A 22,325-nucleotide genomic window follows, 5' to 3' on the forward strand; every position below is an offset into this window, starting at 1 on the left:
GGCTACTTTTCAACATACTGTACTACTGTAGGCTACCTACTGTACATCATTAGAGTTATCATTGGTAACAAGAAGACTCACCCCGGTGCGTGCCCGTTTTTCCTCCCGGAATTTTCCCCAGTGAGGGGGATAACTTTGTAATATGTAATATTTATCATTTCCCATGACAGGTGTCAGGACAGTACAGCGACAGTTTGAGAAATGGTCACGCGAGGGCGCTAACGGTTTAACAAATCTCACGTAGACCTAAATTACATTTATTTTCTCCGTTTTAAATTAACGTCATGATAAATCCAGCTACTATCGTAATGTTCCCAGATCCCCCGCGTGGCGAGTCCCCCCTACTCCCCAAAAACGTCTCCTGGATTCTCACCTTAGATTAGAACATATAATCTAAGATTCTCCAGGAGGTTCCCGTGACAGGCTGATCGAAGCTATCGAAGCTACGCGACACAGTATGAGAAATGGTCACGCGAGGGCACTAACAGGTTAACAAATCTCACTTTTTGTCACTGCATCGACCACTTGTTTAAATGAAAGTTAACTTTAAATGTTATTATTATTATGTTATATATTTTATTCATTTATTTTAGTCATAAATGCAGCTACTTATCGTCTATGGCAGATGCATGGCAAATTTGCATTCGTGGTGATTGTGAGCAATGCATGCAAGAAGATATTAATGTCCTGTCTTAAATGTTATTATATTTTGTATTTATTATATATCGTTATAACGGAGCTATAGCTGTAATGTTGCACAGCTAAATCACGTAGGCGGCAGGCCTATACGGTAGGCCTATACCTATACTAGTTAGGAATTGATCAAATAGGGCCTACACACTAGTAAAATAGCTGTCCTAGCTGTCCATATATTGAGCAATATTTACATAAGAACTAACATACAACTAAAGGTGTGTAATGTTTGAAGTCATTTTACACCTATGTTAGGCCTATCAATTTGGTTTGTATGCTGTTTTAATGCCATGAATGTTATGGTCATTTGATTGTGTATCAACAACAACCACAACAATAAAAAAAAGATATACATTAAACAACAACAACAACAACAACAACAACAAATAACAATAATACTAACAACAACAACAACAAAAACAAAAACAACAGTAGGCTATACTAATACTATAAACAAATTATTATTATGATAACAACAATAATACAATAAATAGGCTAATAACATATAGGAACGCGCTGACCCAGCAAGGCAAGGACTCGTTTACTGACTGACCTTGCAATGCAATGACTCGTTGACACAGAAAGGATGATTGACTGCCCCAGTAATAATTGTGATTAGGTTCAGCTTGCTTGCTTTACTCAGTCAGTTTTCTGCTTTGTTTGACCTGAGGAGCAGTGTTTTATTTTCCTCTGACTGTGCTTGTTCATGACAGTAAAAGTAAGTGTCTGATCGTTTATTGTAGGATATGGTGCTTTCCTTTTACATATAACCGTCATTTTGTTATATATTTGTGAATGTTTTGAATATGCAAATGTGATTATACTTTATGCTGAATTATGTTTGATGGCTGTGCTGTACCTATACTGTAGAGTGTAGATGATTTAAAGTTTTAAACAGTATTTTGGTTTATGTAAGAATAATTTGATGATTGTTTTGACCGCACTTCTGCACAGATTTATCCAAGTAAAGAACACTCTATAAGCTCCTCTCCTGTGATTATTTTATCGGAGTCCATCCATAAGTGTACCAGCTCTACTCCAGTAATTTCCAGAGGCCCTATAGTCCTCTATTTCAACGATGATATTAGTAATGATAATAATAATAGTAATAATATGATGATGATCCATATATATATATATATATATATATATACACACACACACACACACAGTGGCGTTTCCAGAAATTACATTTGGGCAGGCAAAATGTGTTAATTATCGTCCCCCGCGCACAATCAGTAGCACTAGGTTTTCAAAGAGATAGGTCTGACAGTAGGATACAAAGGCTGAAAGCCGCCCACTCATAGTTCTCAGGTCTGGTTTTTGTCCTCAGTGTATGGATTTTGGCCAGGCAGAGGCCTTATTGTAGATACGCCACTGCTCACACATACCCAGACGGTATGAGAAAAATACTTGGCAAGAGAGACATTATCTGAATAATACATGTTAGACTTGTAGACAGGTACAGAATAAGACCACCTGTAATATAGTAGGCTACTGTATAGCCATATGCACTGACTTTAGAATTCATTATTGATTGAATAGTCTAGTCTAGTCTAGTTTGTTCTAGGTAGATTATACGATAACATTTTACAGGCATGTATGACAGACTAATGACCATTGACCACTAAATCATGGTTAGTTCTTGCACAATAACTTTGCCTGTCAGTAAATAATAAGGCTGTCTATACTGACAGAACATAGTAGGCTACAGTAGCCTACTTTAGTCTTTCCATGCAGAACATAATGCTCATTGCTCATTTCCATGATCACGTATGTACATGCCACCAAAAGATAGGTCTACTTAGTTTCTGGAATATTTTATGCACTATTTATGTAAGGTTGGCCTGTGTACCTCTTGTGGGTTTCCCCAAACAGTTCTGCTCCCCTGTCTTTCATTTGGCCATACATAGCACTCTCAATGTTAAAGAAGCTATGCTGTGCAATGCATTTTGCGGCACGCACGCACACACACACTCTCTTTCTCCTGTGCCTCCCTCATATCAAAAGAGGAAGTGGCATCACTCTTTACACAGCTTCCCTAAAAAGAGGAAGTGGCATCACTCTTTACACAGCTTCCCTAAAAAGTGGAAGTGGCATCACAGGAAATCACATGAGGAAAGAGTTTCCATGATTAAATAATAAATATACATTTACTAAATCTATTCTAGAAATATAGACTATGCCACCTGACCACCGCCTGCTCTATAACTTGCTGATGTGGGCAGTTTTGTCTGTTGAGCGTCTGTTTGACCGCTGGTTACATGCAGTGACGGAGAGAAGAGCCCAAGTGGGTCATCTAATCCAGTTATATATTTATATTACAACAGGCAGTTCTTCTGACCAAGCAATTGGTTGAAATATAGCTATCCAGCCATGCTGAAATGAGCATGACAGCACACGTAGCCGTTAATAGAAGATTTGAGAAAGGATTAATCACATTAGAAATATCATCAGGTGTGCACATTAGTGATTAGACAGAGTTTTGTCAGAGCACAAGCATTATTGGCTTAGGAATGGAACAAAAAGGACAGGCTCCTGTATTTTAACATCAGTTATTATGGTGGTTGTGAAGTCAACTTGGAGAAATGTAGAGCAAGGGGTTAAATCTGGACTGACAATCATTGACAATCATTGACTGACTATCTCACTCACTCACTCACTCACTCCCCAATTGCCTCACTAATCACCATCAGTGCATTCACTGCACCTGAGAGTAGGGCGTTGGCCAAACACAGGAAATACACAAACCTCCACACAAACAGCAGTGTGCATCCAAAGAGGAGCAACACACACTGCAACAGCAGAGCAGAAGGATGCAGCCATATAAATGCTGGAGAGACAGCCGGTGAGAAAGAACTGTTTATATGTGATAGATCATGCCAGTTGCATGCCAGTTCATGGACATTGTTTGTTGTTGTTTGTGATGACCCTTGATGACCCTTGAAGTTAACATTGAACATGATTATTTGATTAAATACATTTAATTGAGTATTGATTGATAAAAACGGTTCAATGATGCTAATTGATTCAGTTTATTAATTTACATTTCATGAGTTTATTATGTTTAAAAAACTGTTTAAAAACGAATTGAGCAAAAAATGGATTGATTTAGAAATTAGTTGATTAAGAGACACTATTAAGAAAAAATGATATTTAGGTGTTTAGAACATGTAAAGTATGTGTATTGATTGAATGTGCATTATACTTACATTAGTTCTTTTTTATTTTCCCTTTAAGGTTTTTCACCTTACCCACTTACTGACTTACACAATGTACAACTTTACTCAACTAAAAAGTAAAGAAGAGTAAAAAGAAGGAAACTGTGTGGTCATTGTTTGAGTGAAACCCAGTTACAATCTCCATATGGTCTGTGCCATCCCTTTCAAGCAGGGAAACTGCAAAAAATACTAAATAGCTTGACAGTGGTACTTGGAGAGCCAGAGGTGGTACTTCAGTATAAAAAGGTTGGGAACCAATGATCTAGTCCAGTGGTTCCAAAACCTTTTCGTGTCAAGGACCCCCAAATCAACATGCATTAGGCCATGGACCCCCATTTGAATGTGCCAGTGACCCCGATAAGGGGAGATTTTTATGGCTCTAGCAGTGATTTTCACACGCATTAGGCTACGGACCCCCGATTTAATGGCATTTCTACCTCTGGTACCCCAATTTATATTGTAAAACCACTGTTAATTTAACTCTGAGTGTACAAATGGAACCAAATGGACCCGCCCATAATGGTCCATTTGGTTCCAAACTATCATTTAGCTGGGGACCCCCTGGAACTCCCTCAGGTACCCCTGGGGGTCCCCGGACCCCACTTTGGGAACCACTGATCTAGTCAATCAATCTATCTTTATTTCAGACCCAGGGAGATCCATACAGTACATGCATCACAATTAAACAATTACAATTACACAATTAAACAACACCAAAATAACAGTAAATAACAATAAAATGCACATATCCCACACTGTTCAATTTTTTTTTTTTTTTTATGATATTTTTTTGCGGCTTACGCCTTTTATTGATTTGTGAAGGGACAGACAGTAGGCTGACAGGAAACGGGAGAGAGATGGGGGGATGACATGCAGTAAAGGCCGTGTCGGGTCCGGGAGTCGAACCCGCGGCACACTGCGACTGGATTACCAGTCCGGTGCCCAGACCGTTACGCTACGGCCTGGGCCCACTGTTCAATTTCTGACATACCCGTACAAACATGTGCGACAATGGTTCCACAATCTAGATGAGAAGCGAAGTGCGTGTAGGGTCCGTTATGACAGCGATGACATCATTTAGTGACTCAGATGCCCTACACATGAACCTGTACATAAGGTTACGTAGCAGCAGAGCAGGTACTAACACTAACAAACATCTGACTTGCACTGGAGCTTCTTGGAACTCTCAGCAGCAGCAGCCTCATGCAGTCACATGAAAGGGAGCTGACTTCCCCCATTTTACACTCATCGTCTGGTGAGCATACCAGAACACCAAGATTGTGACTAAGAACCTGGGGATCCCTCTGTGCTAGTTAAAAAAATAGCTTAGTGTTATTTAGTGTGACATATTGCACCTTTACTGGCATTTAGCTATCTTGCACAGTTTACACTAGGCCTATCGTGTGTGTGTGCCGTGTGCGTGCGTGTACTGTATGTGTGTGTTTCATTGATATTTTGGAATGTTATTGTAATGTTAGTGCTCATTTACGTATGCATATAGGGAAGTGGGACTTGTGAGTGTTGTTGAGGATGAAGTCTTGTGATGAATATTATTAATAGTGTCACTTGCGTTGAATTGCATCACTGTTCTATGTCACTATAGGTCCTTCAACGGAGATAAGGGGGAGGCGTCATACATTACTAATTTTATGATGCATTATAATACCACAGGGACACAATTCCCTGATCAGCGAGTCTCAGGTTTGATTGCTGGCTGGCCGAAGATTCTAGCTGAATGTGAGACAATCAAGTTTAAAATATGCAGTTCATATAAGGTTCCAGCCTGATTCAACCGTCAAAGGTCGAATCAGCCTGGAACAGTAGAACCTTATGAACCAACTATTATTATAAAACATATATAGTGTCACGATCCGTGACATTTCAGTTGTGCTTTTGTTTTGTAGTATTTTTGGTCCCTTGGTTTCCTCTGTTGCTTTTGTTACCTGTGTTGTCTCACCACCTGTGATTATTAGTTTTCTCCACCTGTGTCTTGTTTGTCTCTCAGCCAATCCCTATGTTGATTTTGTTAGTTGTTCACCTGTGTCTAGTCAGTCTTTGTATATATATGCCCCAGTGTGTTTCAGTACTGGTACTAATAGTCATATACTGGTGCTCATGGCCACATAGGTACATAGTAACAGGCCACATAGGTACATAGTAACATAGGTGAACACTGACATTGGTTGCACCACTCAAAAATGCAGGGAGGTATTTCCTTGACAAAACAATTGGATCAGATTGTTCTTGCCACCAGACAGCAACACAGGGGTGTGTCTGTGTAATGACACTATAATAATATATTAAAGAATAATTTAAAAATAATTATAATAGTAATAGAAAATCTGCTGGAATCTTGGCTTTGTGTTGAATTGAACCAAAAGCTTCCACCATTCTGACTCTTCACCTCTGGTTATGTAAAAGAAAAAAGCATTTGAGTATAGCACAGAAAAGTATTTGTTGATGACAGATTCATAATGCCAAATTTGGTTTAAAATGGCAACTGTAGCCTATAGTTTAGGCTACATTGTGTAGTTCATTTATTTTACGTATTTTACTTACTGAGAGAGGAAATTCTTTCCATGCACAGCCTTTTGCAAACAACACGTGGGTAACACCCACAAACATAACACATAGTGGACATAACAAAAAAAGACAATGAAATCATACTACAAAAATATAAACATCCCAAACACATGCCGTGGTTCTCCAGGGGGGAGAGTGTGGAGGCCAATTAGCTGTCTGAAATCTAATATTCCTATCTATAAGTGTGTCCATTTTGTTGTGAGATCTGTGAAGTATGAGATGTGAGAAATGACTGTGAAATTGTTGTGAAAAGAATAGAGGTAAGGTTGGGTGTAGCACAAGTCAGGCTGTGGGCAGCCTGGCATGTAGCCTAGGGTCTGCAAATAACTCTGTCCTCGGGACATTTGTTTTCTAAGTCATTGGATGGTGGACCAGAACATAATCAATGTCATTTAAGAAATTTTAACAAAAAACAAAATAAAAACTTGGGAGAAATGGAAATTGCGACAGACCACCTTATACAATAAAACGTGTGTGTGTGTGTGTGTGTGTGTGTGTGTGTGTGTGTGTGTGTGTGTGTGTGTGTGTGTGTGTGTGTGTGTGTGTGTGTGTGTGTGTGTGTGTGTGTGTGTGTGTGTGTGTGTGTGTGTGTGTGTGTGTGTGTGTGTGTGTGTGTGATCAAAATGTTACAGCCTACAGGTGTAGATAGAAAATATTCATGTTGTGCAGGCCACAACCTTGAGTGGTGAACTAGACTAGAGGACAAATTACAAAGTTTTAAAAGAACATTGTATCTGGACAAATTTGGTTCTTTCATAGAATAGGAGCTCAAGGTCTTTCCTTAGATATGGAAAGAAACAATGTGAAACAATTGCAGGTCATTCGCTTTCAAAATGGATAAAAGCATTCTTCAGGTGGTGGTGCATGGTAGTAGATTCTAAATGTATTATGTGGACATAATATCCTATGTGGGACAGTCACTGTCAGATATTGTAAATTATTTAAAATATTCTAACCTTTGGGACAGATATTGCTGTTGGGCCAGTTCTGGCCCATGGGCCACCTATTGCCTACCACTGACATAGATGGTGCCATGTGTAAAGATAACATTTGAGGGGGAAAAAAGGGAGACCGAAATGTGTTCTTGGGTACAACTCGTCAACTCTGAAGTCATAAATGTCTATTCTCTATATGCTAGCCCTTTCCATTCCAGGGAGTAGATGTATGTTTGTTTTCTTCAGAGAGAGTGAAAGAGGAGGGGAAACAGGGTCTTGGGGAGGGAACTTTGGGGAGAAGGGGAAGGAAGAGTTGTAGTATAAAGCCACAGCGAGAGACAGTGAGCCAAAGGGCGAGATTGTTGAATTGCGAAAGTTTGCGAAACCACAGTGAGGTTGAGCTGTGAGTATTGAGCTGTGAGCTGTGAGTATTTGTAGTATTTGTAGGATTGTGCAACTAAACAGTAATGCATTTTCTTTCCCAGAATTATGTATTTTTTTGTTAAATGGAGAAATGTTATTTGTTGATTGCTATATATGGTTGTCTGCATTGTCGTCATTATAATGGACTATCATCTGAATAAGAATGAGTTCAGACAATGTTTGAATTCAGGACACGGTTTGTTTTTGTGTTGAGCTAACCAAGCTGTTTCCATTTGATCATGCTCAGATTGCTTTTCCTTGTATAGTCATTTTCCACCTGCTTTGTGACTATATATTTTGTGGATGAGTGTCATTCATCCACAGAAGTTAGTGTTAGTGCTTAGTAATTCTTTCTCTCTCCATTTCTCTCAGGTAAAGTCAGGAAAACTGTCTGATCCTTTATGCAGCTGTGCTGCAGTGCACTGTAGAGATAGAGCTTGTGCGTGAGGGACGATGCTGGCTTGTGAGGGCACCTCAGGGGTGCGTCGCTGGTTCACCCTAGCTACAGGTCTGGTGGAGTGCCTGTGTTTCGCTGGGGCTTTGTTCGGGTGGGCTTCCCTTGTTTTTGTCCTCAAGACGGAGGGCTACTTCAGTTCGCTGTGTGTCAACACAACAGATGTCAACGGAACACTTGTAATAGGTAAGTGCTGCTCACACTGGTCTTCTTGTATATCCTTTTGACTTCAGATTTCCAATGGGCTAAGATTAGTGCTTTTGTAACACTTGCTGCTATGCATCCCATATACATGATACCTCCCACTGTTTCTCAACCAATGGTCCATGGACTACTAATAATGTCATAATAATAATGACTCAACCAGACAATTCAGTGCAATTCTCCTTCTTGAGATTGTAACTCCCTTTTTCTGTTGAATTTCTTGACCTCCAACTTGTCAGTAAATGACTACATGGACGTGCTGAAAACCCCTGTTTATAGCAAGACCCTTTTTCAGGCAAGATCCATGTAGAAGTTATAAATGTTCTTTTACCAATCGTGTTCATAATGTTATGTGTTAATATGTGTTAAGAAGAATGTACATATTCAAACAGGGGCATGCAGGGATGCCTGCAGAAACTGTCAATACCCCCCCACACACACACACACACACACACACACACAGGTCACAAGGGGTGAGCATGAGAATCTTTCTGTTCCATTATCACTGTTCCAACTTCCAACAAAATCCCAGCCCTGTTTTATCCTCTCTCTCTCTCTCTCTCTCTCTCTCTCTCTCTCTCTCTCTCTCTCTCACACAGACTGCAGTGGACAGGATGAGCAGTTCTCATTGGTCTTCACCATCGCATCCTTCATGAACAACTTCTCGACACTGCCCAATGGCTTCCTGTTTGACCACTTCGGCACTACAGTGGCTCGACTGATTGGAATGTGAGTTTGATTGTTTGGCTGGATGGATGAAGAATGAATGGGTGAATCAGAATGTCCAAATATAAAATATTGAAACTGCAAGTGGAAATTTTACTTTTGTTTTTGTTGGATGGCAACAGAATCAAACCGTTTTAAATAGCATACAAATCACTTTAATCTTTATTTGAATGCTAAATTCTGATAAGCAACATGTCACATCCACTTGAGCTACTTGCTTCTTAAGAACACTTCCCTTTAAGCTTTGTATGAAGTGTTATTTCATTTGCATATAACTAATGATTGATCACTAATTAGCTCAAGTTCAACATATTGATTATAAAACCTATTGGTGTGACTCGAATCCTTGGGGGAAGGTTTATGACAGAATTAAGTAAACAAATAAGTTGGTCTGTTGACGCTTCAGTTAAACCCTGTTCAAGATTCATGCCTTTTTGGTTCAGCTGTAGAACAGTGCTTGTCTGCATGCAGAAGCCTGCCTGGTGATCCAAAAGAATGACAGGTGTTGATACTGTGACAATGTGAAGTGAAATAGAGAACCAGGCCGTGCAGCATTTAGCAGTTATTAACACAGTGTAGTTACAGACAGTAAGGCCTCTGTCTGATCATGCCCTCCCCTCTACATCTCCACATGACTGTTCTTCCTCCCCTGCTTCTTCACTGTCATTATCTGTATAATAGTTAAGCTTTTACCATTTTTGCTATATTTTCACTCAATCGACTCTTTCTTTCTTCCTTTCTTTCTTCCTCTCCCTTTCTGTTTCTGTCTCCTCTTCATGCCTTTCTATCTCTCTGCATTTATAATTAACAATAATTTATGTGTTTTTCTTCATGTCCCATTTAACTCTGTGGGGTTGCCATGTTTGTGTGTTCGCAACAGCAGCTTGGGGAGAGGGGAGAAATGGTTTGTAGCTTGTGTTTGAGCATGTTCATGAATGCATGTCAGCGGTATGAGTGTGAGCTAGCGTAGTCATGTCTGCGCATGCAAGTCACGAAAACTCATTCATACATGACAACTGGACAAGCACAGATACAAGTAGTGTGATAAAGAAAGAACAAGGTCAAAATAGTTCTGCAGAAGGCTACAATGTTTCCGAGGTTTCCTGGGTAACAGGTTGCCAGGCAGAGCGGTCAGCAAAAAATGGACACACAATGAACATGCCTAGGAATGAGACTTTACGAGCCAGAGAACCACACAGTGGGAATGTTTGTGTGAAGACCCAGAAGCAAAGGGAACTCCAGGATTGAGGGTTACTGAGACAGTTGCTATGGACCTGCTCTTGAGCTTGACGAATTAAGGAGCGCGCAAGACATGGAGCAGCACTATGCAGTGAACTGGCCCCATCTGTGACCTCACCAATCGCTGTAGCGCGAGTGCGCGAGCGAGCATGCGCGCGCGAGTGCGCGAGCGAGCATGCGCGCGCGAGTGCGCGAGCGAGCATGCGCGCGCGAGTGCGCGAGCGAGCATGCGCGCGCGAGTGCGCGAGCGAGCATGCGCGCGCGAGTGCGCGAGCGAGCATGCGCGCGCGAGTGCGCGAGCGAGCATGCGCGCGCGAGTGCGCGAGCGAGCATGCGCGCGCGAGTGCGCGAGCGAGCATGCGCGCGCGAGTGCGCGAGCGAGCATGCGCGCGCGAGTGCGCGAGCGAGCATGCGCGCGCGAGTGCGCGAGCGAGCATGCGCGCGAGTGCGCGCGAGTGCGCGAGCGAGCATGCGCGCGAGTGCGCGAGCGAGCATGCGCGCGAGTGCGCGAGCGAGCATGCGCACTCGCGCGCGCACTCACTCGCGCACACACACACACACACACACACACACACATTCGCGAGTGCGCGAGCGAGCATGCGCGCGCGAGTGCGCGAGCGAGCATACGTGGTTTGGTCCTAGGGTTGGCAGCACTCACTATCGTTTCACAGACCTAATCCGCGATAACAAACTCCTCTAGTTGGTCCTAAGCTCATCCATGTGTTTCCACTAAGAGAGGGTGGAGGGGAAATTAAAAGCCAAGGAGCACAAATAGTCAGACACAGGGAGGTGAGGAGGAAGGTTGAGATGTGAGACAGAACCCCTGGCTTGGGAAGGGGCCAGGAAAAATGTAGGCTAGAGCCTTTCCAGACAAGTCCAGGTCAAGTACAAAGCTGAAGAGGAGAGGTGACAAGGTTCAACCTGCAATTGAACAATGCCAAGCAGTTGTTGAGCGACAGCCACAGATGATTTTAACATTGTCCTTTTACCTGTGTAATGATGTTAATCATTCTATTTAGTGTTGTTTCTTATCTTGTTGTGCGCTCTCCCACCTCACCGTCCTATGTGTGATTCATTTACTAGCCCTTAAGTACGGTCATTATCTCTCTCTCCCACCAGATTACTCTACACCCTGGGAAGCTTGTTTGTGGCATTCTCAAGTGCAGGTTAGTCCTTATACCTCCATCTTGCTAGACGCTCACATTGAACAACAACTGAAAATGAGTTGTGGATGGTCACATTACCTTTTCTCCCTCAGCTCTTTCCAACCTTCTCTTCCCCGCTCTCTCCTTCATCGCTGTGGGAGGCATCTTGTTCCTGATAACCAACATGCAGGTATGGTACTGAAGTTGCCATATCACTTTTAGGCTTTCGGCTTTGTCTCTACTTGAGACCTCTACACACAGACACTTGGGTAGCTGCTACTTAAGGGTTGTGAGTGCTGTTGCTGATACATAAAATACCACAAAGCAGCATGTTGATAAAATAAATGTTAGCAGCCAATGTTTTTGAAAATCAGCAGCTCCATCTCTCTCTTCGATATGCTCGTTTTCATCTAGGCTGTCTAAAGTGGCAGAGAATTATTATTTTTCAATTTCTCTCACAGTCCACTGTTTTTTCAGGAAAGGGAAAGGAGTTAGCTCAAACCAATAGCTCAAACTTATAAACTTATAAAGCAGCGCGTCTTTACACTTACTGCTGACATTTTCAATTGACAACTAGAAAGTCAAATCAAAGTTCCCCAGACGATTCCATATTGTTTGCAGATCTGCTTTTTTTGGCGCACAATTAAATCTAACTTTAGCACACTGGCCCTTCTTACTAATGTGAAGAACGGTACAGTGCAATAACACATGGTGTCATGAGCCTGACCTATGAGGGAGAAGAATCCCATGAGCCATCCTCAGGAAATATGTTTTGAGAAAGCCTGCTCCCTCAACTTTCTCAGTAGGGGGTGGGGTCCGTAGCCCATTCACTTGTAGCCTATTGATCACAAAGGCAGCTTCAGGTTAAGCTTAAATATTATTATTATTATTATTATTATTATTTTTAATGTTTTTTTGCGGCTTTCGCCTTTATTTTATATTTTTTATAGAGAGACAGACAGTAGGTTGACAGGAGATGGGGGAGAGAGATGGGGGAGTGACATGCAGTAAAGGCCGTCGGGATCGGGAGTCAAGCGCGCGGCACACTGCCAGACTCGGGCTACCGGCCAAGGTGCCTGGACCGCTGAGCCACGGCCCAGGCCTAAGCTTAAATATGATGCTGTGATATGATCAAAGTATAATCTGTGCACTCCATTTAATGAGTGATACGGTATGAGATAGGAACGGAAGCGCAGCGAATATGCCAAGGAATGGGACTTTATGAGCCAGAAAACATTTTTGTGTGAAGTTGGGAGTAGCAAAGCTGTAGGAATAAGGGTTACTGAGACGTGCTTGCTATGGAACCAGCTCTTGAGGTTGGAGAAAGAATGCACAAGACAGGGGCAGGACAGGCATATACAAAGAACATGACAGTCAGTTCAGACAGAATGAGGTCATGTTGCACACATTACCTCTGGCTGTGAGAATCAATCGCAATTTTGGAATATATGTTAACTTGTAATGAAATATACACTTTCTATTTGCGTCTCTTTATCTACTGCAGGTTGGGAACCTATTTGGCTCCCATCGCTCCACCATCATCACTCTGTATAACGGAGCTTTTGACTCATCCTCAGCAGTCTTCCTCGTTGTCAAGGTAAAATATGCATTGTCACGCACGCACGCACTCCCTCGTCTCCTTGTCACAAATGAATACCTGAGGCTATAGTATCTTCTCAGAAGGTGCTGAGGAAATTATGTTATTAAATCACAGACAGCATCCCTCCTGTTCTTCCTCTTTAGTTGCTGGTTGAGTCGGGTGTTTCTCTGCGTGCCTGCTTCCTCTTCATGTCTACCTGTGGTGTCATTCACCTGCTCAGGACCTTCCTACTGATGCCCAGATCCAGGATTCCCTACCCCTTACCTGACGGCTATACATATGGGTAAGACATTAAAACCAAGGTGCTTAAGTCTGTGCATGATCTGTCTCTGACCCAGGTTTGAATCCAGGGCAGGTTACAGATTACAAATGAATGGTATGGTGGTGTGTGCGACCTTTGCTCTGCCAGGGTGACCTGCGGAAAAACGAAAACCATCAGTCCTGAGCTGGAGGGAGCTAAAGCTCATGTACAGGGTGACAACGCTGCAGAGGATACACCACTCGACAAGAACAGCCCTCCAAAGAAAGGTGTCTATTGTATACACAATATGATTCTCAATAATGTCTAATTCCAAGGACCCCAAATAATGTCCCATTGTGACTCATAAAAATGGGTCTGCGACACTGTTTGGGAAACACTGGTATATACCGTTGACTGCATAGCAGACTGACTTCTCGAATTTCCTCCATTCTCTGTCAATGTCTTGCTTTCCTTATTTTCCTGGGTGATTGAAGTCTCTCCGCCAGAGAGAAGTTTCAGAGAGTGCGTACTATCCACGTTCTTCCTGTGGCACCTGCTGTGGCTGTCAGTCATGCAGCTCAGACACCTCCTGTTCATCGGCACCCTCAACCCCATGCTGGGGAGACTGACCATGGGAGAGCCCCCACTGGGTAAAAACATACACACACACCCTCAACCCCACAGAGACTGACCATGGGAGAGCCCCCACTGGGTAAAACATACACACACACACCCTCAACCTCATGGTGCAGAGACTGACCATGGGAGAGCCCCCACTGGGTAAAAACATACACACACACACCCTCAACCTCATGGTGCAGAGACTGACCATGGGAGAGCCCCCACTGGGTAAAAACATACACACACACACCCTCAACCTCATGGTGCAGAGACTGACCATGGGAGAGCCCCCACTGGGTAAAACATACACACACACACCCTCAACCTCATGGTGCAGAGACTGACCATGGGAGAGCCCCCACTGGGTAAAACATACACACACACCCTCAACCTCATGGTGCAGAGACTGACCATGGGAGAGCCCCCACTGGGTAAAACATACACACACACCCTCAACCCCACGCTGCAGAGACTGACCATGGGAGAGCCCCCACTGGGTAAAAACATACACACACACCCTCAACCCCACAGGGACTGACCATGGGAGAGCCCCCACTGGGTAAAAACATACACACACACACCCTCAACCTCATGGTGCAGAGACTGACCATGGGAGAGCCCCCACTGGGTAAAAACATACACACACACACCCTCAACCTCATGGTGCAGAGACTGACCATGGGAGAGCCCCCACTGGGTAAAAACATACACACACACCCTCAACCTCATGGTGCAGAGACTGACCATGGGAGAGCCCCCACTGGGTAAAAACATACACACACACCCTCAACCCCACAGAGACTGACCATGGGAGAGCCCCCACTGGGTAAAACATACACACACACACCCTCAACCTCATGGTGCAGAGACTGACCATGGGAGAGCCCCCACTGGGTAAAACATACACACACACCCTCAACCCCACGCTGCAGAGACTGACCATGGGAGAGCCCCCACTGGGTAAAAATATACAGTAAACACAAACAGTGGTGGAAAGCAACTAAGTATATCACATACTGTACTTTTATTTCCATTTTTCAAAACTTTATATTTCTTAATCCACTATATATCTCAGAGGCAAATAATCAAATACTACAAATACATGACAGCTTTACAATGGTGTAAAGTAGTATAATTTTGAGGTATTTGTACTTTACTTTCTTTTCTCCAATACTTTTACTTCTACTCCATCACATCTCAGAGGCAAACTCAACTTTACTTCACTACATTTAGTTCTACATTGCAGTATTGATACTTTTACTTAAGTAAAACATGCAAGTACTTTTTCCACCATTCCAGCTTTAGTTACTATGCAGATTTAGATTATTAATACAAAACTTACATTAGCCTCTAACACTATTTTATACCAGCTCACAACATGCTTGTAGATCAACTATTTTTGAAAAGGTATTACAAATTTGTAAAGAATTTAGTACGTGTACAGTTGTACTTCGTATTACATTTTGAAAAGAGAGTATTTCTACATTGTGGTATTGCAAATTAATTCAGTTCTTCTACCACTGCACACAAACACACAAACATTCTCAATGTTACATAAACCCCTAACAGACCACAAAAAACATTTCATAGTCATCAATCTTCTTCCCAAATAACTGTGTCTAGAAACACTCTAGTGAACCCAGGCAGAGTACTGGATTAACAACAGAATTGCAACCATGCTAGTGTAGGACTATAGCTATAGGGCATCTTTATATATTTATCGGGCTAGTTAGATGACCCCACTACATTTTAGATCATATGTTATGTAAATGTACGTTGATATACCGGTGTCTGTCTGTACGGCTGTAATGCACGCACCTCGGAAACCGTTCGCCCCACCGACTTCAAATTCGACACACGCGTTCCACACCCCCACAGGGATAGAAGTGCCTGGTGTCGAGTCGGTCGTACCCCCGGCTGTCCAGAACCGCAACAAAAGGCCTCTGCCCGGGCTCTGGACAGGGCCCCATGGGTACCGCTCTGCCAGACACTCTTGTTTAACCCTGGGGTTTTCAACGGATTGTGAACAAGGGACCACCATCCTGAGTTAGAATCAACCTGATTACCACTGATATGTTTGGTGGGGATATGGGCTAAGATTAGTGCTTTTGTAACACTTGCTATGCATCCCATGTGTATACATCCGACTGTTTACATCCCACTCTACCAATGGTCCATGGACTACTAATTATGTCCTAATAATAATGACCCAACCAGACAATCCAGTGCACTACCCCCTCTTGAGATTCTAACTCCCTTTTCTGTGGAATTTCTTGACCTCCAACTTGTCAGTAAATAAATGGTCATCATAGGTCACCAGGTCATTCAGTTCACAGTTTCTCAACTAATGGAAAGACAATTTTAAAAAATCAGCATGGTCAGGGACCACATGCAATATCTCCACGGACCACCAGTGGTCCACGGACCACAAACCTCTGCTTTAAATGAATGAATGAATCTTAGAGTTCCTATTCTGGGGCGAACATGTAGGGTTTATTTGTCATTACTTATACATGTAAGACAAGTGCAGTGAAATACAATTGTGGTAAGGTCCACAAATACTGTGCTGAAGTAACGACAATAACAAGATAAGAAATGTTCTGAACCACCATCAACCCTTGTAGGTTATAAAGGTACTGAAAGGTTAGAGGTCACACAGATACTGACAGGTTACACAGTACTGACAGATTGCACTGCTACTGATATGCCACACTGGTACTGATAGGTTACCATGTTGATTACCGGTAGGTACATTGTTGAATTAGTGATGCTGCATTCTATTTCGTCTACTCTAAACTGTCTCTTCCATGGCTATGTGTCCTTGCAGTGAGCCAGTACCTCAATGCATTTGCGGCGACCCAGCTGTGTGGTGTGCTGTGTGCTCCCTGGAACGGACTGATCTTTGACAGACACAAGGGCAAGCCTAGAGCCGCAGGTAAAAGTCTAGACAGCTAAACAGTGAAGCTAGAAAAACATACATGAAAAGTCACTGGTTTGTATAGTTTTTTGCATTTTCTCCAACAATCTTGTCATTGCCAATAGTCACTGTGAGGGTATAGGACAGGGGTTCCCACATTTTTCATCTCGAAACCCAAAAGACAAATTTGGTGTCTGACCCAAACCTACAAAAATACATAATTAATTATATATATTGTAAATTATTGCCTGGCCAGATATTATCACCTGTGAGCCAGTCCTGTCCCATGGTCCACCTATTACATACCACTGTGTTAGGATTTAGGGCATTTAAGGGTTTGGTTTAGCAAGTTACAAGCAGGTCAATGAAAAGATAATAGGGTCATTGGGGTAAACAATTACATCGGCACAATGATACTGATACTGATACTGTGTGTGTGTGTGTGTGTGTGTGTGTGTGTGTGTGTGTGTGTGTGTGTGTGTGTGTGTGTGTGTGTGTGTGTAGGTGAGAGTGAGCGGGAGGCAGACCTAAGGGCATCGGTCCTCTCTCTGTTCCTGACGGCGCTGCAGTGTGTGCTGTTCTCTCTCTGTGCCACCATACCCTTCCTGCCCCTCCAGTACCTCACCTTCATCCTGCAGGTGCTCAATCGGTCCTTCCTGTATGGTGGCAACGCAGCCTTCATCTGCATTGCGTGAGTGGTGCACACACGCACGCGCATACACGCATGGGCGCAAACCCGCACACACACACACGCACGCACAACATCTATTAAATGTCAGTTCCACTACTTCTCAGATTGTACCCTTTACTCTTCAAAACTAAACTAAACTTTAGAAAAAACTACTTGGGACATTCTGCATATTGGGTTTTACTTTTGGTAAAAGAAAAATCAGAGTAGGCCTATTTCTTCCATTGCTGCCAAGTGGTGCTTAGCCAAGGCTAAGCAGAACATGAAAGACACTCAACACCCCAACCACATGTAATCTGTTCACCCTGCTACCGTCGGACAGGCGATACGGCATGTATCAAATGCCAATAGAACAGACAAAGGCTATCCGGCTGCTGAATAAGAACCGAGCCGTGTCGCACATGTCTGTACATTTCCACCCGTTGTACTGTACTGTACTGTACCTATTACCTCTGCTACTCTTTAGAACCGCTTCAGTTATTCAATGCCACCACTAGATGGCCACATCAGTCTCTCACATGCTTACAGGCCCAGTATGCATTTATGATTGTACAGTAGATACATTCCCATTCCAATATATTTATTATGTTATGCATATTTTACGTCTGCTGTTATTAGATATGTTTTTTTATTTTCACAATAGACTGCAGACCACTGTCACACACTTTATGCATATTTGATATTTGTTTTGATATATGATATAATTTATATTTTTCTAATTCATTCTAATTTAAAATGCTTGCACAAAATGATTGTACCTTTTTACCAGCTCTCTTTATTTCCTCATTTTCCACTGGAACTGACATAACCGTGTGTGTGTGTGTGTGTGTGTGTGTGTGTGTGTGTGTGTGTGTGTGTGTGTGTGTGTGTGTGTGTGTGTGTGTGTGTGTGTGTGTGTCTGTGCGTGCGTATGCGTGTGCGTGCGTGCATGTTTAGGTTCCCGCCATGTCACTTTGGGAAGCTGTATGGCCTGGTCATGGCTTTGTCAGCTGTGTTCTCCCTGCTGCAGTACCCCTGTGTCGCTCTGGTTAACGGAACCTTGGGAGGTGACCCGTTCTACGTAAGTACATGGGCCGGACCGCCCTTATTTGGTAGTAATCCCAGAGGAGGATATCAGCATTCGCCCCTATGCTGCTAGCCTGCCATAGCAGCACCACTTGATCAGTGGGTGGAAAAAGTACTCAAGATTCCAAAAGTAAAAATATCCTACTAATTGTGCAGAATGTCCCATTTAAAGTTTTCAAATGTATAATAATCTGAAAATAGCAGATCTACAAGCTCATAATGTGTCGTGGTGCGACACATTGTGAGCTTGTAGATCTGCTATTTTCAAATGGCTGAAACTCTTAATGTATGTTTTGTAATAATAATCAAAATCTACAAAGTAACTAGTAACTAAAGTTTTCAAATAATTGTAGTGGAGTAAAAGTACAATATTTGCCTCTGAAATGTAGTCGAGTAGAGAAGTAAAAGTACTGGAAAGTACAAATACCTCAAAATTGTACTTAAGTAAAGTACTTAAGTAAATGTACTTATATTTACTTTCAACCACTGCTGTTAATCACAGGGTGATGTGGACAGCAGTTTTTTGTTGCTCTGTTGAGTGAGCGGCTGCACGCACACGCAGAATTCAGTCAATTCGTCAATTCACTACTAGTCCGGCAGTCGAGGTGGACGTGTGGGAAATTTGGTATAGGCTATAGTCTTTTTTATTGGCCTAAAATATTGTCTATATACATATTCATGAATCCACTTGCTGACCGGGTGTAGGTATTGGGCAATTTTAGGCGTTTCTTGTGATCCTACCATTACATCCTATGGCAGGCAAAAATGACAAACTTTCCTTTCGCTTTAAGTAGCATGTAACATGTAAGGGATTTTCATGATGATTCTGAATTAATTACAAGCATTAGTTTTGCACAAAATACACTCTTTGGGCTAATAACAGCCATAGCCAACAGCTGACCTCATCACATTTGTCATGACGTCTATGGCCGTTTTTAGTCCAAGGAGTGTTTTTTGTGGAAAACTAATGCTTGAAATGGATTCAGAATCATGAAAACCCCCTAGTTTGACATGCTCATTTTTGACAATTTTGCCTGCCATAGAATGTTAATGAAAAATAAAAGCCCAATAGTGACAGCCGGTCAGCAAGTAGATTCATGAATGTATGTACCGGTATATAGACAATATTTTACGCCACTAAAAAAGACTATATACCAAATGTCCCATGAGTACATGCCTGCTGGCATGTACTCATTCCCTCTCTGTCTCTACCCATACAGGTGAATGTAGCATTGACCCTGCTCAGCCTGCTGGCATTCATTCATCCCATCTCTGTCTGCCTGCACTGCCGTCGCCTGGCTGATGCCAGAACCAAAGTCAATGCTTCCTAACTAGCTCCTGGTGAAGGCGCTCCGTGAAAAGAGAAGCCCTGACAATCGACTCTTCAACCCCACCATGGGTGTGTCCCACCAAGCCTTACCTCGTATTCATTTAGTTTGGTAAATGTTGAAGTGTTCTGTCAGCTATATATTGACTGTTTGACTGTTCACACATAATATTTATTGGATTTTTTTAATATTTCTCTCAATTTCTCAAATATTCTTCTTCCGCTTTTCTGCTTTTGTCTCATTTACATTCTTTCTTTAATCAATTAACACACTCAGTGGAGGTCGGAAATATAATTATTGTTTGCTCTGAGATAACTTGAAGGAGATATTTTCGTTTTGGTTATACATTCCCACAGACTATATATATCTGCTTGTTTTACACACGTGGACCTTTTTGTGTCCAAACAACATGCACTAACACAAGCACTTAGCGAGAATGTAAACAGACCTGGTCCATTTATAAGAACCTTTTCTGCACTGATGTTGACTGACAAATTGACATACAGTAGTGCTAATATAAAAACAGTGAATGTCTTTTATATCTGAAATTTCATGTGCTGCTGCTACAATTGTATTATAATGCTTCATGTTGTCTCTTATATCAATATTTTTCTACATTTGAAACCTGTAGCACAGCAGTTTTATTGTATACCGTATTGTATACCGTACTGTACTTTCCTTAAAAAGGGAAATAAAAACAGTTGTACACAGAAGTTAGCACTAGATTTAAGTTTGCATTATTATAATGTGCCATGTCTCAAATGTGTTATCTGACCAGGTATTGGAAATGCTGTACAATTATACAGATGTATTGTTAAATAAAATAGTTTTTTTTAACAAGTAAAAATCTAGCACAAGGATTGTGGGTGGGGTGCACTTTCCTCAGTACGGAACGCATGGTACAAAGCTGTGTGGAGCTGAAGAAGGAAGCTATAGAATTACCTCGTCTCCAGAACTCATGGACAATTCCGTTGCACCACACACAGACACACGTGTCACGTTACAAATAAGTGCCTGTGGAACCTGTGCTAAAATAAAAAAGTAACTGAAGACTGCATTGGTGAATCCTTGTTTTTTTTGTCAAATATGTTTTTATTGAACAGATTATAAATTGTTAAACATTATGATATGAAATATATATATATTCTTTTTTATGAAACAAAATGAAAGACAAAAAAGATAAAGAAATCCCTTAACCCTCCCACCCATACTGCTCAGTGACACTGCATACTATATAATAAGATGATAGAAAGCTCATGGAAAACATCTGAAAAGAAAATGGCGTACAGTCAACCATATCAATGGTATCCTGTCTATTAATTGTTTCTACTCAGGTAATGGACAAGGGGCAGCCAAACATTATCAAACTTTCTCTCCCTGTTTCTCATGAAATACCTTATTCTCTCAAGATGAAGTGTACTAGTCATTTCATTTAACCAGTGCTTAATGTGAATCCTTTCCGTTTTAATGGTCACACTGTTTTAATGGTCACACTGATGCTCCATTCTACGCCATGTCACAAGCTGAAAGAAACGATCTAGATTAGAAGAAGATCGGCTGAGACACAGGAAAACAGGATACAGGCAAATACGTCCCACTAATTAGGGGGGAGGGGGTGGCTGAGGAAGGGAGAGGGAGAGGTGGGAGAACAAAATGATCTTTGCACATGTTTTAAATACTATATTACCATACCATATTCTTATGTGGTTGGATAAGACTTCACATATTTAGTGTGTGAGTATGAATGTTGACTGTTATGGAGGCTGAGATCTCTCACGAGAGAAAAAAGATTTTCTTTTAACTGAATGGGTTTCCAGATTGAGATACATTCGCAATGTCATCACGTTGGATGCCGAGCTATACCTTGACCTATAGTAGACCTCTGGGAATAGATGTGTGTGCAGTTGTTGAACTTCTCTTTTGCTTCTGCAAATGGATTTCGATGACCTAAGGCCATGGAAGTGTCTACACTCTACAGCAACTTGTTATCACAGACACAGCCCAAGAAAACTAGATGCAGGCCATGTAATGAAATATATTCACATGAAGCTGGTGTACACTGTGTGTGTGTGTGTGTGTGTGTGTGTGTGTGTGTGTGTGTGTGTGTGTGTGTGTGTGTGTGTGTGTGTGTGTGTGTGTGTGTGTGTGTGTGTGTGTGTGTGTGTGTGCGTGCGGCGTGCGTACATCATCAATGATCACAACCCGGTAGTGACGATTTAAAAATGAAAGATTTCATCAACAA

General features: G+C 42.1%; 1 protein-coding gene across 3 annotated transcripts; it reads left to right on the forward strand.

The window, feature by feature from the left end:
- The first annotated feature begins 7,771 nt into the window (after window positions 1-7,771).
- slc43a3b (solute carrier family 43 member 3b) lies at window positions 7,772-21,070 on the forward strand. Of its 3 annotated transcripts, none has more exons than XM_083785112.1 (13): window positions 7,772-7,856; window positions 8,228-8,495; window positions 9,113-9,242; window positions 11,598-11,644; window positions 11,737-11,813; window positions 13,128-13,220; window positions 13,367-13,506; window positions 13,633-13,751; window positions 13,959-14,114; window positions 16,913-17,020; window positions 17,507-17,693; window positions 18,627-18,750; window positions 19,976-21,070. In XM_083785112.1, exons 2-13 carry the CDS (start codon window positions 8,309-8,311, stop codon window positions 20,084-20,086), a joined length of 1,479 nt encoding a protein of 492 aa, XP_083641238.1. In that variant the 5' UTR covers window positions 7,772-7,856; window positions 8,228-8,308; the 3' UTR covers window positions 20,087-21,070. The 3 variants fall into 3 exon arrangements, with proteins under 3 accessions (XP_083641238.1, XP_083641240.1, XP_083641239.1); XM_083785114.1 differs by having other exon boundaries at window positions 13,971-14,114; XM_083785113.1 differs by having other exon boundaries at window positions 7,794-7,835.
- The last annotated feature ends 1,255 nt before the right edge of the window (window positions 21,071-22,325 follow it).

This window comes from Protomyctophum parallelum (genome assembly GCF_964188405.1).
Source record: "Protomyctophum parallelum genome assembly, chromosome: 16".
NCBI classification, from domain to species: Eukaryota; Metazoa; Chordata; class Actinopteri; order Myctophiformes; family Myctophidae; genus Protomyctophum; species Protomyctophum parallelum.

Bases quoted from the DNA above. Each gene is read 5' to 3' on its own strand.
- slc43a3b (XM_083785112.1), top strand. From the start codon at position 8,309: ATGCTGGCTTGTGAGGGCACCTCAGGGGTGCGTCGCTGGTTCACCCTA. The intron at 17,021-17,506 runs GTAAAAGTCTAG...GTGTGTGTGTAG, and splicing joins GGGCAAGCCTAGAGCCGCAG to GTGAGAGTGAGCGGGAGGCA. The intron at 17,694-18,626 runs GTGAGTGGTGCA...GTGCATGTTTAG, and splicing joins GCAGCCTTCATCTGCATTGC to GTTCCCGCCATGTCACTTTG.